Here is a 14,664-nt window from a genome sequence, read left to right as displayed (position 1 = left end):
TGACTGAAGCAGTTGCAGGTGATGCCAATCACCCTCGCAGGTCGCAGTCAAGCTGGGAATTCAGTGTGCCCAATAATCCTGCTTCTAGCAGTGATGGCAGAGAACAGCTCTCAGGAGGCCCCGGCTCTCCTCACAGCTGTCTCCCTCCTGCCCTGCTATGACACGATGGGGGTGTCCGAAAAGACAGAGCTGATGGACTCCGAGTCCGACTTGAGCTGCAAGACCTTGGGGTGCTTGGCGTCGGGGAAGTCCTCGCCGAGGGCCAAGCGGATCTTGCCATTCTGTGTCTCCCTAACGGGCTCGAGGAAGACCACGTGCTTGTTGGCACTGACTTTGCGGTTTGGCCCATCGGTGGCGGGGGGAGTGGTGCTGAGGATGGAGGACTGGGCGCTGCACTCCTGCGGAGGGCTGAGAGGAGCCGGCTTCTTGCAGCACCTCAAGCAGCGGCAGGGCGTGAGATACAAGTAAATGAGCACGAGCAGGAGGCTCACGATACACCCCAGCAGGGTCGTGAGGCCAGTGCTGAAGGTCTCCCCATCCGGCTTGGGGTACTGGACCGTCACGTTGACTTCACACAGCCTGCTGAAATTGCGGGGGCTGTTGATGGCCAAGCCCACGTAGACCCCTGAGTGCCAGGGCTTGGCCACTGCAATCTTCAGGCTGCCATTGTGGTAGACTTCCAAAGAGCGGTTGCTGTTCCCTGGGTGTTTGATGGGCTCGTGGTGAGGGGAGATCCACATGTAGGTGGTAGCTGCAGCTGGCAGGCTGGTGTTGCAGGCAAGCAGGAGGGTCTGGCCCACCGTCACGGGGAAGGGCACAGGGTGCACGTCTTCGGGGCCTGCTGAGCAATTCTCGAACATGTGGCTGTATTTGAGGAACTTGATCAGGGACCGAGGCACGTTGTCGGACACCTTGCAGGTGTGTTCCTCGAAGAAATCCTTCACGGAGCTGAAACCTCGCTGCTTCCAGCGCTGGAGCATGAGGTAGAGCGGGCAGCTGCACCTGACAGGGTTGTTGTGCAGGTACAAGCCATTCCTGATGTTTTCGGGCAGAGCTGCCAGTTCCTCCACAGGGATGCTGCTCAGGCTGTTGGAGGAGAGGTCCAGTGTGCGGAGGCTGTAGTTGCCCAGCCCTTGCACTGAGCGGAAGGGGAAGGTGGTCAGGTTGTTCCAGCTCAGGTAGACTTTCCGCAGGCCGCTCAGCTTGGTAAAGGCATTTTCATCCACTCGTGTAATGCGGTTGTTGTAGAGCAGAAGCTCCTCCAAGCTCACAAGCGCATCGAAGTAGTGTGTCTCAACGGCATGCAGGTGGTTGGAGGACATGTCGAGGTGCCGCAGGTAGGAGGCATTGTGGAAAGCCTGAGGAGAAAGGTCCTTAATCTGGTTGTGGCTGATGTGGAGGGCCTCGAGGTGCGGGAGGGCGGCCAACCAGCGGTCGTGGAGCTGGGTGAGGGCGTTGTGGCTGAGGTCCAGCGTGGTGGCAGTGGGCGGCAGTGCCCGGGGCACGTGCTGCAGCGTCTGCCGGCTGCAGCTCAGCAGGTCAGAGGTGCAGATGCAGGCAGTGGGGCAGCTGCGGGGCAGTGGGGAAGCGCGGGGAGCGTGGCCATGGGTGCACAGCTGGAGCAGCAGCAGCAGCTTCACTGCCCACGGCCAGAGCGAGTCTGCGGGCACCCGCAGGGACATTGTGCTGGGCAGGAGCCTCTGTGCAGCCCAGCCAGGCTTGATGAGATGCGAGAGAAAAGGTCCTCCCGGGTCTCCCCCTGTGCTGTCTTGGCGGGGGGGAGGGGGCCTCTACCAAGCATCCACGGGTGCCCCTTTGCACCTTGCAAAGGAGGATCCTAATCCCAGCCGTAGGGCTTGAAAAGAGTTAAAGGGCAGCATCGCCCTGCCCAGCTCTACCACATACCTGTGCTCCGGCGGGCCGTGGGCTGCCCAGCACCCGGGTGCAGGGGGGGGCAGTGGGGGCTGGCGTCCGGCTTCAGGGGGCTGAGACGCTCCAGCATTTCAGGGCTGTGTTTCGGGCTTGGCGAACGCCTCGCTGCCTCCCGGAGCCGCACGTCCCTGGAGCACGAAGTTTCTCATGGCTCAGCGCCTCCGTGGAACATCCCCATGCTCCGGCCCCCGGTGACCCCCGTCCAGCATCCGGCTCCCTCCTGGCCAGCATCTCCCGGGGAGCCGGGCTCGCTGTGGGAACGCGGTCCCGCTCCTGCCCCTATTTACGCGCTGGCAGTGCGCGACGTGTGGGCTGGGCGGGATCCCATTGGTCCCGGCGTGGGGAGTGGTGGCCGTGGTGGTGGCCGTGGCTGTGGCCCTCCCTTGCTGTCCTGCGAGTGGGCAGGGCGATGCGCAGCCAGCACCAGCCCTGCATGGTCACTTGTTCCCAGGGGTGCTCAGGGCCAGTTCACCAACCCTCTGGCCTTACTGGTGTGCAGCCGCTGTCCCTTCCGCTGAACGGCAACCTCAACCAGCTGTAATTTGTAAGGCGGCCGCGTCGGCTGCTCTGTGACTGCCCAGCCTCTGGGAGGATGCTGTAATAAACCCGCCCCATCGTCACCTCTGGGAGCCCCTGAGTCTGATCCTGGACCCAGGCTGGGAGTGGGATGGTGGTCATCCCCCCCCACCAGCTGCTTAGCACTGTCGTGGTCCTTCCCGCTGCTCTCATCCTCAACACCCCCTGCATGAGCTGGCAGGGACCCCTCCTCAGCACCCCCAGCCATGGGGTGAGCGGGGCTGGCTGCACTCGGTGGGGTCCCCACGGCAGACAGGGGTGCTGGGGGCTGCTGGCAGGGACGGGGTGGCCACAGGGTGAAGGACGTGCAGGAATGTCATTACCCAGAGCCTGGGCGCGTTAGTGGGAAGCGGAAAGCCAGGCTGGGGAATTGGTTTCCATTAGGGCAGCAAAAAGCTAATTTGGCGGCTGCGGCTGCTGCGTATCAAGGGGCTGTTAACCCCCTGCGCCCCGGCCCAGGCTCAGCCTGCGCTGCCAGGCTGCTGCTTTGCCCTAGTTTGCCTCCTGCTGCCCTGGCTGTCCCTGCTGATGTTTGAAGCAAGGGAGAACCATGATTGCTCCCTCCTGCCTTGCCGGGGCACCCGCTTGCCCTGGGGGCACCTTGAGCCGTCCCCTTGGTGCAGGCATGAGGCTGCTGTGTAGCATGTCTCCTTTTACCCTTGTAGTGCTGTGACGCAACGGTGGTGCTGGCTGCTTCAGCTGCCCTGCAGCTCCCCAGGCTCAGCTGGGGACTTGTGTGTGAGGGCTGCAGCCTCAGCAAGTGCTAATGCACCGTATCGATCCCCAGAGCCTCTGAGCTGGGGGGGTGGCAGAGGAGGAGGAGGGCTGCTGCCCTTCGGCTGCATTTGAAGCATGTTTCCCTGGCTCGATGCTGCCAGGAGTTGGGGGGGCCACCGGCTGGGGATGCAGCCTTGTGACCACAAGGTGGGTTGTACCTGGGGCAGAGGCCTGACTGTGTCCCTTTGCAGGGCTGAGCGTGCGACGGCAGTGCTGCTGGCGGACCCCTGCTTCCAGCTGCGCTCCATCCAGTACCTGCTGGGCCATGCCGAGCCCTCAGCCCTGGCATCTGCCGCCCCGGCCACAGACAAGCGCCATTTCTCCCTGCACACCTGTAAGTGTCTGCACTACACTGGGAGCTGGGTTGTGCTCACCACCTGGCCACAGCTGCTGGTGTCTCTGTCCCCCGCAGCATGTCCCAGCCCCCTTAGCCCTGGGGACAGGGGTCCATGGCTCCCCTGCAGTCCCCCAGGGGTGGCGCTTGGGATGGGGCTGTGTCCAGTGCCCACTTTTGGCAGCAGTTTTGTCCCCTCACAGCACCCAATGTCCAGCTTGCTGTCCCCAGCACCAGGATCCCTGTCCTGGCTGGTCCCCGAGGGCAACTGCAGCCCCCGTGCATCGCCCAGCGGCCTCAGAGCAGCCCAAGGGTCACATTCACCACACACACACACGGTTTGTCCCCACAGACACAGACTACATCAGTGCCGAGGAGCTGGCGAAGGTGGACAAGATGCTGAGCCACCTGAGCGAGGAGTCCAAGCAGGCAGCTGCCACCACGCTGGTGAGTCCCTCCAGCCCAGTCCCCACACTTGGCAGCAGCCCCAGCTCCCGGCACAGCTGCCTTGGGACACAGGGTTTTTGCTGCCACCGCTAACTGCCTGGTGCCGCCCCCAGCCCACCAGTGAGGAAGACCTGTGCCCCATTTGCTATGCACATCCCATCTCGGCCATCTTCAGACCCTGCTCCCACAAGTCATGCAAGTGAGTAGCTCGCATGTGCGACCCTCACCAGGGCGACTGTCAGCTCCTGGCCCCCCATGCCGTGCAGGGTGGGGACTCACACTCTTTCCTCCTCTGTCCCAGAGCCTGCATCAACCAGCACCTGATGAACAACAAGGACTGCTTCTTCTGCAAGGCCACCATCACGGGGGTGGACGACTTCACCAAGCCAGCCAGCTCATAGCGCCCAGCCCCACACCACGGGCTCCCTCAGCTGAGTGGGGCGGCCCCCCTGCTGCATGCTGGCTTCTCCCCAAATGCTCATCCTGCCCAGGGTTGCAGGACCCTTGCCCGCAGGGCCAGTACCCAGCACAGGGCCACAGCGTGGGGCAGGGGGCTGCAGGGAGGGAGACGCCGACAGAGGTGGAGGCCCGATGCCAGGCTCTGGGGCCACTGTCCCCCTTGCTCAGCGCCTGGGCCATGGCAGCCCCTCTGCCCTACGGGCCGTTCTCAGGGAGGGGTGCTCAAGGCCTCAACTCTGCGGCAGCCCTGGGGACATGCGGCTGAGCGTTCGGGCTGTTAACTTGCCCCTGGCTGGGGGCTGACTTCATGAAATGCAGCATTAAATTATTCTTCCTTATGTGGTGCCCTGAGACAGGGGGAGGGGAAGCCAGGCCAGCCCTGGTGAGCAACCCAGTGCTCTGGCCATGCTAAGATGATGCTCGGCAGTCCATGGAAATATAAATATTTAATCCACGCAGAGCCAGGAGTGCAGGGCCCACCAGGGGTTGCTACATGATGATGCGCGGCTCTGGTACGGACTCGGCGATGGACTTGTGCGGCAGCACGTTGGCCCCATTGAGGTAGAGCTCGTCATTGACGATGACGTCCTCACCCAGCACAGTCACGTTCTCCATACGTACCTGCCCCAGAAAGGCCCCATCACACCTGCCCTGGCTCGGGGCTCAGTGCCACGCTCCTGCCCGCAGGCGCTGGCGCATCCCTCCATCCCTTCGGCTGCAGCCCAAGGGGGCAGGAGGGCAAGAGCTGAGCGCCAGTCCCCTGCAGAGGCACCCACATCCTCACCCACTGCCCCACGGAGCAGCTCCAGCCCACGATGCAGGACTCCAGCCAGGAGTGGGAACGGATGCGGGCCCCCTTGAGCACAGTGCAGCGTTTGATGCGCACCCCATCCTCCACCACCACGCCGGCCCCAATCGTCACGTTGGGGCCGATGACACAGTTTGCCCCGATCTTGGCACTGGGGTCCTGGAAGGAAGAGGGGGTGCACCGGGGCTGAGAGGGCAGCCAGAGCTCTCGGCACAGCCCGCGCCACTTGGCCAGCGTAGGGACAGGAGGGCACAGCTTGAGGATGGCAACGAGGATGGCGGTGGGAGAACGTGGAGAGCCCGTGACACGTGCCTGGGGCTGGCGTGCTGGGGGGTGGCACTTACCACCAGCACATTCCCTACAACACCAGGCCCCGAGTGCAGCTTCTCGGGGTGCTGAGCCCGCAGCGCCTGCAGGTACATGCACATGCCTGTGAGGAAGTCTTTCGGCTGCCCGATGTCCATCCAGAAGCCTGCGGGGACAGAGCCACAATGACAGCCCCCAGCGCAAGGGCGGCAGTGCAGGCAAGACCCCCTCATGCTGCCCACACCATACGCAGGGCCTTACCTTGCAGCTCCATGGCGTAGAGCTGCCCCTCTTGTGCCATAGCTGGGAAGATCTCCTTCTCGATGGAGGTGGGGCGCAGCTGCAAGGATGGGGCACGGGGCTGAGCAGGGGACCTGGCCCCCAGCCCGGCCAAGTCCAGTGCCCTGGCCCCTACCTGGATGCGTTGCAGGATACCAGGACTGAAGATGTAGAGCCCGGCATTAATCTTGTTGGACACGAAGACGCGTGGCTTTTCCACGAAGCGGCAGATGCGACCAGTGTCGGCTTCGCTCACCACCACGCCGTACTTGGCCGGCTCCTCCACGCGGGTCACCACCAGCGAGCCCTCGCCGCCATGCTGCCGGTGGAAATGGGCCAGCGCCGCGAAGGGGAACTCGCAGATCACGTCGCTGTTGAGGACAAAGAAGGGCTCCCCGCCCTCGGCCAGCAGGTCCCGCGCCAGCGCCAGCGGCCCCGCTGCCCAGCCGTGAGTGACGCCGCAGGGATGGGGTGAGCCCAGTGCCCGTGTTCTCCTGGTCTCACCTGTGCCTGTCCCAGTGTCCCTGCTCCTCACTGGCCCTCCCACGTCCCCGGTCCCCCGGGGATCCTTGCCCAACCCTGCTGTCCCTGGTCCTTCCTGTGCCTGTCCCGATGTCCCTCGTCCCTCTCACCCTGCCCATGTCCATGCTGCCATGCCCCTCCCGGTGTCCCCATCCATACCCACGGCGTCCTCCTCCCAGTGTCCCCCAGCCCTACAACACCCACCCTCTGCCCACGGTGTTCCCCTCTCAGCGTCCCCAGCCCTACCCGTACCCATCCCGGTGCCGTCGCCCCCAGCCCACCCTGCCCGCACCCTGCCCGCACCCTACCTGTGCCCAGCGGCTCCTTCTCGTGGGACAGGGAAATGCGGATTCCGAGCTGCGGGCACAGGGTGAGCGGCGGCTGCGGGTCGCGTTAAGGCGGGGGAAGGCGGGGGAAGGCGGAGGGACCCTTACCCGCTGCTCCTGCTCCCGCATGGCGGCCCCCAGCGCCTCCGACATGTAGCTCACCGCCAGCACCACATGGCTGACGCCCGCCGCGGCCAGGGCCTCCAGCTGGTGCAGCAGCACCGCCTTGTTGCAGAACTCCACCAGCGGCTTGGGCCGGCTCAGGGTCAGCGGCCGCAGCCGCGTCCCGAAGCCGCCCACCAGGATCAGCGCCCGCATCCCCCCGCGCCCCGCAGCGACACGTCAGCGCCGCGCGCGCCTTCCGCGTCACGGCCTTCGCGTCACGGCCGCCCGGCACGCCGCCCGCCCCGGGTCCTAGCGCCCGCCACCGGAGAGCAGGAGCCCGGCGGGCACCCCCCGCGCTGCGGGGGCGGAGGGGTCCCGCTCGCCTCCTGCCCCGTCCCGGGAGCCGCAGGGTCGGGTCGTTGCCGCGGCGCCCGCCCCGGGGCTACCCACGTAGGGGCCCCCAGGGGCACGGCTGTAGCCCACGCGGGACAGGGAAGAAGCTCCCGCCACCCGCGCAGGGGCCGCGCCCCGGCCCGGCCCCGCCTCCCCACCCAGCCCACGGCGGGGAACGAGCAGGCGTGGCACAGCACGGACAAAAACAGTTCCTTTAATAGCTTTTGGTTCTCCGTGAAGCACAAACAGGGTGATTATTCATGTAAAAACAAACGGGGGTCAAGGCTATGTACAAGCGGTGGGGTCCCGCTGCGGTGGTCCAAAGGGAAGGGGGAGGCGGCTCCCGCGGGGCAGGGGCAGCTCGCCCCTGCCCGCCCGTGGCCCGGCGAGGAAGGGGGACGGCCGGGGGCAGCGCTGGGGGCAGGCGGGGAGGAACGGGCCTGCGTCTGCCCCAGCGCAGCCCCCGGGGACGCACAAGGGGCTGCGAGGGTACCCGGGCGGCCGCCGCTCCAGCCGCTCCCTCCGGCAAACCTGAAAATCCCGTGGGCCCGGCCCGGGGGCAGCGGCTCGCAGAAGCCAGGAAGTGGTAACCCAGCGCAGGGAAGAGCGGCGCCAATGAAGGCCCTCGCCCAGAGAGCTGGAGGGGAGCAGCAGCTCGGGCGAGCCTTTGGGGAGCTGGGAAGCAGGCAGCGAGGTGGGATTTAGGACAAAACCCGGCGCTTCCCCTGCCCCCTTCCACACCCAGTGCCGCAGACTGCACCTGCTGCGGCAGCGACGGCCGGCTGCCAGCCAAGCACCAACGCCCTCCAAGCAGACCGGGCACACACAAGTCGGCACACATGCTACATGCGAGCAATTCCCCAAACAAGCTTTCCTGAAGTGGAAAAAAAAAAAACCAAAAAAACCAAAAAAACCCCTCCAACGCTGGCCTTGCAGGTACCCCAGCAGTTTCTCAGCCAGTCAGGGTAATGGTAACGCCATGGAACAAGTCAGTGACACTGGGGAAGGAACAACTGGGGGTCCCAGCACAGAAACACAGAGGGGGTGATGCAGAGCAGGGTACGGTTCGGTACCACCAGGCCACAGTATCAAACATTAATGCCCTCATGAAGGGAAGCTGTGGGTAAAGCACCAGCTGCAGGAGGGAGCCCAGGCAGCGCAGCACAGCACATCCCAGCTGGCTGTTTCACCCACAAACAGATCATTTATTTTGGGAAAGACTGACTCTGTGAAGCAAAGCTGAACAGTCAGGCGATGGCATTCGCTGCTCAGCCAGGTCCCCCCTCACCTGCCCCCCAGGAGAACAGGAGTTAGCCGTAACCCTTGGCCTCCCCTTCCACCACCCCTGTGCACGGACCTGCCAGAAGAGCAGGGGCTGCAGGGCAGAGGGCCCCGCCAGGGGAAGAGGGCAGCCCCGTGCTGCAGCCCCCAGGGCAGGAGGGAGACACTCGTGTACAACCTCCAGGACCAACGTTACATGAGGGGAAGGGTTGAAATGGTCCGAAACGCCCCGTGGCACTGCTGGGGTCGTGTTAACTGCTACAGATACTATTGCTAGCCCATGAGCTGAGTTCTTGCTTGGTCAGTGGTCCAAGGCAGAGTTATTCTCACAGAGCCCCGTGCTGCCTGTACGCGGGGCCTGCCCATGCCACCCCGTCGGGGAGCAGGCAGGCCCCAGGCTCGAGCACAGCTCCAGGTGTACGGCATTCCCTCCCGGCCGCAGCTCTGCCAGGGGTTGCATTTGGTCATTTTATTTCCATGTTTGGGTTGGTTATTCACAGTGCCCAAACAGCAGAAAAAGGCAGCATCAAAAGCAAAGCCCCATCAGCAAAACCCAGGGCAGAGCTAGCGCCACCAAACACACAGACCAGCACCTGTGCTGCTCACCACCAGCCCCACAGATGCTGCCAACTGTTAGTGGAGTGCCCTTTCCAAATAACCCAGGAGAATTTCAAAGGGAAGGCTCTCCCAGGGGCTCCTGAGGCAGGAGGCTCCTCAGGCCACAGCTCCAGCCCCCTAAAGAGCCCTGTGCCCCCCTGCTTTCTCTTCCCTACATCCAGGTCCTCCCTCCAGAACACACATGCGACGAGCGAAGAACTGGGACACCCAACACCCAGCAGGCATCTACGGAGCCTCCTCCAGAAGGCAGAGCTAGTGCTGTCAGAACCATCTGGGCGGCATGAGGAGCTCTTCCATCCTGCCTCCCCTCAGCTCTTCTATCCAAGTACATTTAAAAACAATGGAGCAATACAATTGTTTAAAACCAAAGTTGTCTGCTTTTTCCTGTGGTAGTAGGTGGTCTTGTCTGCTCCTGCCACCAGGACAAGAATAAGAGGCCGTAGCCCGGGGCTACTGGTTTTCCTCACGCATCTGTTCCATGATGTTGATGAGGCTTTCCAGCCCGAATACATAACCCATGTCGGGTCCGTCATGCACAGTGGGGTCATCACGAAAGCCTTTGAACGTGCTGTGTGCAAAGTCAATCATACGCACATCCACCTTGGGCTGGGCGGAGGAGCCGGGCTCCGTGCTGCTGCCATCCTGAAGGCTCTCCGGGAGAGAGCTGTCTACCCGCTTCAGGCGCATCTCTGGACGGCGCTCCACAAACACCCCTGCCCTGCTGTCCTTCCCATCGTAAATGATGAGAAGGGAGCTGGAGTAGAAGCGGTAGGAGGCCTGTCTCTCCAAAACTGCCTTCAGGCTTCGCAGTTTGGCGAGGACAGGCTCAAAGAGGTCCTTGCGCAGCTCAATGCCGTTGTGGAGATACTGGTAGAGGGCATTGCGGAAGCCCTCGATGGAAAGACCGCGTCCATAGTATTTATTCCTGCATAAGTAATGCCCTGTGTCCAGCTGATAGACCTAGAACGCCAAAGGAAATGCACATCAAGTGGGAGCAATAGGTTAAGGCCACACAGAGAGAGCCCTGAGCTGTCCTGCACTGACAGGGCAAAGGGAACTCATCCTGTCCTCACCACGCCCAAGAGGGAGTAGGAAACAGCTCTGCCTGTTCCCTGAATCCCAAAGCAGCTCATGGGTGCATCCCATGGGCACAGTGCCCAAGCACTGGTTCTCTCCCAGGACACCCAAAAAGGGTGGCTCTGCAGTCTGAGCATCCCCAAGAAGCATGACACAACAGACCCCGAGGCTTAAAAAGCCAAGTCTTACAGCAACTTGGACAATCCTCTGGCAGCGGAAGCTGCCGGCACATATTGCTGTCATTATATGGCATGTGATTAATGAAGGGCGCTCACTGCTTCAGAGTCTGTGGGCAGAGATCTAGATTACAAGATCCTTCTGTGGGTGGGGAAAGGAGCAACTATTGCACAACAGCACCAGCAGCAAATCCTTGGGTGCAGGGCCTAGCCACAAGAGGAGAGCAACTTCTTAACTCCCAATACAGTACAGAAGTAAATATCAGCTGATGCTGGGACACAGGGACACCTCCCTCGCCATGCACCGTGATTCTAGCTGAACACTAAGCCACAGAAAAAATTTTATTAGGAAATCCCCTAATTGTTTGTGAACAAAACCACTTTAGATAAAGCGGGCCATTTCAGGAGAAGCATGTTCCCTTGTTCTAGGCTTAGAAATGAAGACAAAAAGCACGTACCATGAACACCAGTGTACCTACCTGAAGTGGAAGGCTCTGTAACTCAGTGCTCAGCAGAAAACACTAACTAGAAGGTGAAATGGGGCTGCAAAAGGGAATATGCAGCACCTGCAGCCTTGGAGATCCCTACCTGCATCCCACACACGCGCACGCCCAAGGTGGCAGAAGTGCTCTGTTCACACTTCTTCATCTGCCGAGCAGCCTTCTCCTCAGATGCATCATCTCCATGCTGTCTGGTCCCCATCTTCAGATCAAGTACACAGGGAAGCTTGAAGTGATGCACCACGTTCTCCAGCAAAAGGAACTCTGGGAGATGTGTCAAGGAGAGCTCACCTGTCGGAGACACTGCTCCCCAGAGCCACCACAGACAGAGACTTGGGCCAGCATGAGATAGGGTTGGGCAATGAACAAATAGGAACCCAAAGAACAGACAGAACAAACAGTTTGGGGAGGAAAAGAAAAGTACAAAACCCAAACAGTGGCACCCAGTCTTTCACACTTGGTAGAAGAAATCAGCCTGGAAAGTGGAACGGCCAACAGTAAGCAAGGAGATCACATGCAGGCGTACTGGAAACTCAGCAGGGGGAACCAAAGAGCAGAACGCTAGTGTCAGGAAAGACACGACCTGCCAGTAAGAACTGCTGGTACATTAAGGGAGAGCTTAAAGTCTAATCAAATTAGCAACTTAACCATATGGATAAACAATACAATCCCCAGGGACTGAAAACTCAAGGCTCAAGTAATAGCACAGTACTGTTGCTATTGGCCTGCCCAGAACAGCAACACTGCCCGACACAGGGGAAACCAGAGAGGCTATAAAGGCAGGAAACAGAACAGTAACTAGAGCCTTCAATTACCAGCACGCACAATGGGCAAACCCTCCATTAGGGTTTCATGTGCTGAGAACAAACCCAAGACAATCACTGCAGCAGCTTGTCCCAAAGGGGGGGGGGGGGAACCCACCCTGAAGTTTGCCCCAAGTAGCCCTGCAGGGCACAGTTCAACCTGCTCCGCTGAAATGGCAACCAGAGCACAGCTAGATTAAACCTGCAAGGAAGTTTAACATTTAGAAAAATGTATCATCAACTATGTTTGATTTTGAAAGAGGAACTTCATAAAAATAAGGAAGTGTGATTAAAAAGAATAGGACAGCCAAAAAGAATTACTTCTCTGCGAGTGATGCAGGCTATTTAAAAATAAAAGATAAGAGGCTCAAAGCACGTGTTTGAGAACAGGAAAAAAGGAAGCCTACACAGTTAAAATGATGAAGAATACAGCTATTAAAAGTAAGGTTGTTTCTATGTGAGGAAAACAGAATCAAGCTCCAGCAGGTGAAACAAAAAAAACCCCACAAGCTGGCAAATTCAAGACAAAAGCATGAGGAGTCATTTGCGAAGGCACAGAAAATAAAAATCCATCTTCAACCATATGAAGAAGGCAGTCAGACTGCCTGCAGGGTTTGAAGACAAAGTACAAAAGGAGCCACAGGAGAGTGGGTGGGATGGGGGTGTGTGAGGAGACCCCCCCCTAAAAAAACAAATAAGATTAATATTTTGCTTCTTTGTTTACTGGGGAAGAGCTTAGAGGACTCCCAAGCCAGAACTCTCTTTCCGAGTTCAGAGAATTCTCAAACTGAAATGCCAAGAGAAGAGATTGCATGTTGAACAGAAAGTTAAGAGATGTGTAACTCATTTAACACTGCCTTAGTACCAGGAGGTTGAAGGGGGGCTATCACAACGCTGATTTGCGGAGATCTTGGGAACTACAAACTAGCCTGCCTGGTCTTGCAGCCAAAGTCACCGGCGGGGTCTTTGTGTGGATATCCATGCCAATCAACAAGTGAGCCAGAAAAGTGAGTGAACAGTGAGGTGACAAATTTGCTTGTAGTAATAAGCTACTCAAGGTCGCAAACACAAGGAACAGTTGGGAAACACTCCACAAGGATCTTATGAGACTGACTTGGCCATTAAATGGGCAGGCAACATTCTCTAGAGTTAACACGCAAGATAAAGAGAAAAAGATTTTTAATACATAAGGCAGTGTGCTTTGAGACAACTATTACCAGTCAGGAGTGGGATCCTGGGGTAATGAAATAGCACTTAGAACAAGAGTGTGTTCGGAATTAGGAGGGACAGGAGAGACAACAGCATTAAACACCAGTGGAAATCTCTGGTTCACCTGCATCTTCTGTTTTGTGTGCAGTTCTGGTCACGGTCTCCAGAAGGATACAGTCGAACTGGAAGAAACTCAGGAAAGGTGACAAGGAGGAACACAGCTCCCTCCCAAGGGATTACTGAATAAGGTAGACCTGCATCTGCTGCTGGGCAAAGCCTGACATGAAAAACTACAGTTCAAAACACAAGCCAACAAAGAGAAGGACCAGAAAAGAAAGAAAACATGGAATCTAGCCAGAAACATGGCTTCTCTGAGCATCAGGGTCAGACATTAGCATCACTGTACGGGAAGCAGGAAGGAATAGTAGAAAGGAACATATAATACAGCTTTGCTTGTGTGAACGATGGGAAAGCCAAAGGAAAGAAGCTGCCTGAGGCATAAACGCGTAGGCCAGAGAAGCAGCAGCAACCTGACACACTCCATTCTGCTTTCCGAAGGATACTGTAGAGTTTTCGGTCCTTGGACTCTGACCGCATGCGGCTCAGCTGCTGCTTATGACAGCGCAGGCTCCAGGGGTTATAGCTGATCTTTTCAGAGCTCAGACCGCTGTTCCCATCCAACATCTGAAATGGAACATCTGAATGGATGTGCAAGTCCACCCTGGGACTCTTCGTTTCCTGGATGCTGCTGGTATAAAGACAGAACAAACTTGCCTGTTAGAATCCATGCATTCTTCAGGTACTTATGACTGTCATACCCTCCCCTTGCACACGACTCTCTCCTGTTCCTTCTCCTGCTGCATGCTTCACACAATACAAACCTTCTTAACAGCAAATCCTCACTAATACCCTAGGCTGTGGATCCACGCCCAAGGATCTGGTCTAACATCTCTACTAGATTGTACTGTAATTGATAGAGTAAGGAACATTTGTTTCTCAGGGAGCTCCAGCTGCTGTGAGAAGGCAGAGACCCACATTCAAAGTACCCTTGGAAGAAACCTCTGGGTTAATAACCAGATGGACTGAAGAGTGTTTGAATCTGCTCCACACGCTTCGGTTCCACATCCAACGAACTGCCAAGGGTTATCCTGTGTCAGAAGCACTTCATGTGGATGAGTTTGTCCTGAATCCAGCAAAACTCCTGACACAGTTTGCACAGTGTGCTGGCACTAGCAAGCGCAGGACAGCCTGCTGACTGTATGGAAGTGCAAAATGCACTCAACAAAAAGGAGCACCAGAGCTGAAAGGGGAAGAGAGATTTTCCTGCTCATCACGTTGTCATTGGGCCCTCAAAGCTTTTACCTTTCAGTGCTGTCACTGGCCAGGCCAGGTTTTTCCTCCTTGTGCTCAGTGCCGCTGCTTGATCTGTGAAGGCTCCGACGTGAGTGCTTGCGTCGTGGCTGGTCCCTCTCTGGCATATCATCCTGCTCCAGAGCCTCGTTCTCCACATAGGGATAGGCCACCAGGTTAATGTAGCCATCGCTGTCTCCCTCAAAACAGACAGATACCACACCTGCCAGAGAGAAGTGACATGTCAGTTCTGTTTGACAATCACTAGCACCCAAATGTTCAACAGGAGAGAGGAAAACATAGCTCACAGAGCAGCAAAGCAAATCCACAGCAATGAAAGGAGGTTTAAGACTACAAGAACACAAATGTTGTTGGCACAGCACAGA

At 58.5% G+C, this 14,664-nt stretch overlaps 4 protein-coding genes across 8 annotated transcripts in view; 1 reads left to right on the top strand and 3 right to left on the bottom strand.

Annotated features, from left to right (window-relative positions):
• The window catches only part of RNF123 (ring finger protein 123), a 50,852-nt gene extending 46,365 nt beyond the window's left edge, over positions 1-4,487 (top strand). The window contains exons 35-38 of the mRNA XM_082322433.1: positions 3,477-3,619; positions 3,972-4,066; positions 4,180-4,265; positions 4,368-4,487. Of these exons, the coding sequence (XP_082178559.1) occupies positions 3,477-3,619; positions 3,972-4,066; positions 4,180-4,265; positions 4,368-4,467 (424 nt within the window). The 3' untranslated portion in view covers positions 4,468-4,487. The remainder of the gene's footprint in view (positions 1-3,476; positions 3,620-3,971; positions 4,067-4,179; positions 4,266-4,367) is intronic.
• Positions 139-3,563, bottom strand: AMIGO3 (adhesion molecule with Ig like domain 3). Its single transcript, XM_082322434.1, has one exon. The coding sequence runs from the start codon at positions 1,680-1,682 to the stop codon at positions 156-158; it is 1,527 nt and encodes a 508-aa protein (XP_082178560.1). The 5' UTR covers positions 1,683-3,563; the 3' UTR covers positions 139-155.
• On the bottom strand, positions 4,488-7,085 carry GMPPB (GDP-mannose pyrophosphorylase B). 3 transcript variants are annotated; one of them, XM_082322437.1, is made up of 7 exons: positions 6,875-7,085; positions 6,749-6,797; positions 6,055-6,356; positions 5,901-5,979; positions 5,678-5,805; positions 5,279-5,492; positions 4,488-5,187 (listed from the first exon to the last, which is right to left on the bottom strand). In XM_082322437.1, the coding sequence occupies exons 1-7, from the start codon at positions 7,082-7,084 to the stop codon at positions 5,015-5,017; spliced, it is 1,155 nt and encodes a 384-aa protein (XP_082178563.1). In that variant the 5' UTR covers position 7,085; the 3' UTR covers positions 4,488-5,014. The 3 variants fall into 3 exon arrangements, with proteins under 3 accessions (XP_082178563.1, XP_082178562.1, XP_082178561.1); XM_082322436.1 differs by having other exon boundaries at positions 4,490-5,146; positions 5,310-5,492; XM_082322435.1 differs by having other exon boundaries at positions 5,114-5,492.
• A 395-nt stretch (positions 7,086-7,480) lies between these two features.
• Positions 7,481-14,664, bottom strand: part of IP6K1 (inositol hexakisphosphate kinase 1) — a 39,383-nt gene continuing 32,199 nt past the window's right edge. For 2 of the 3 annotated variants that reach the window (XM_082322759.1, XM_082322758.1), the window contains 4 exons: positions 14,291-14,501; positions 13,492-13,676; positions 11,005-11,180; positions 7,481-10,123 (listed from right to left, as the gene is read on the bottom strand). In XM_082322759.1, coding sequence (XP_082178885.1) covers positions 9,614-10,123; positions 11,005-11,180; positions 13,492-13,676; positions 14,291-14,501 — 1,082 coding nt within the window. In that variant the 3' untranslated portion in view covers positions 7,481-9,613. The remainder of the gene's footprint in view (positions 10,124-11,004; positions 11,181-13,491; positions 13,677-14,290; positions 14,502-14,664) is intronic. The other variant, XM_082322760.1, reaches the window with a different exon arrangement.

The sequence above is a fragment of the Platalea leucorodia genome (genome assembly GCF_965183815.1).
Source record: "Platalea leucorodia genome assembly, chromosome: 9".
Lineage (NCBI taxonomy): Eukaryota > Metazoa > Chordata > Aves > Pelecaniformes > Threskiornithidae > Platalea > Platalea leucorodia.
This window is presented reverse-complemented; position numbering and strand designations above follow the sequence as displayed.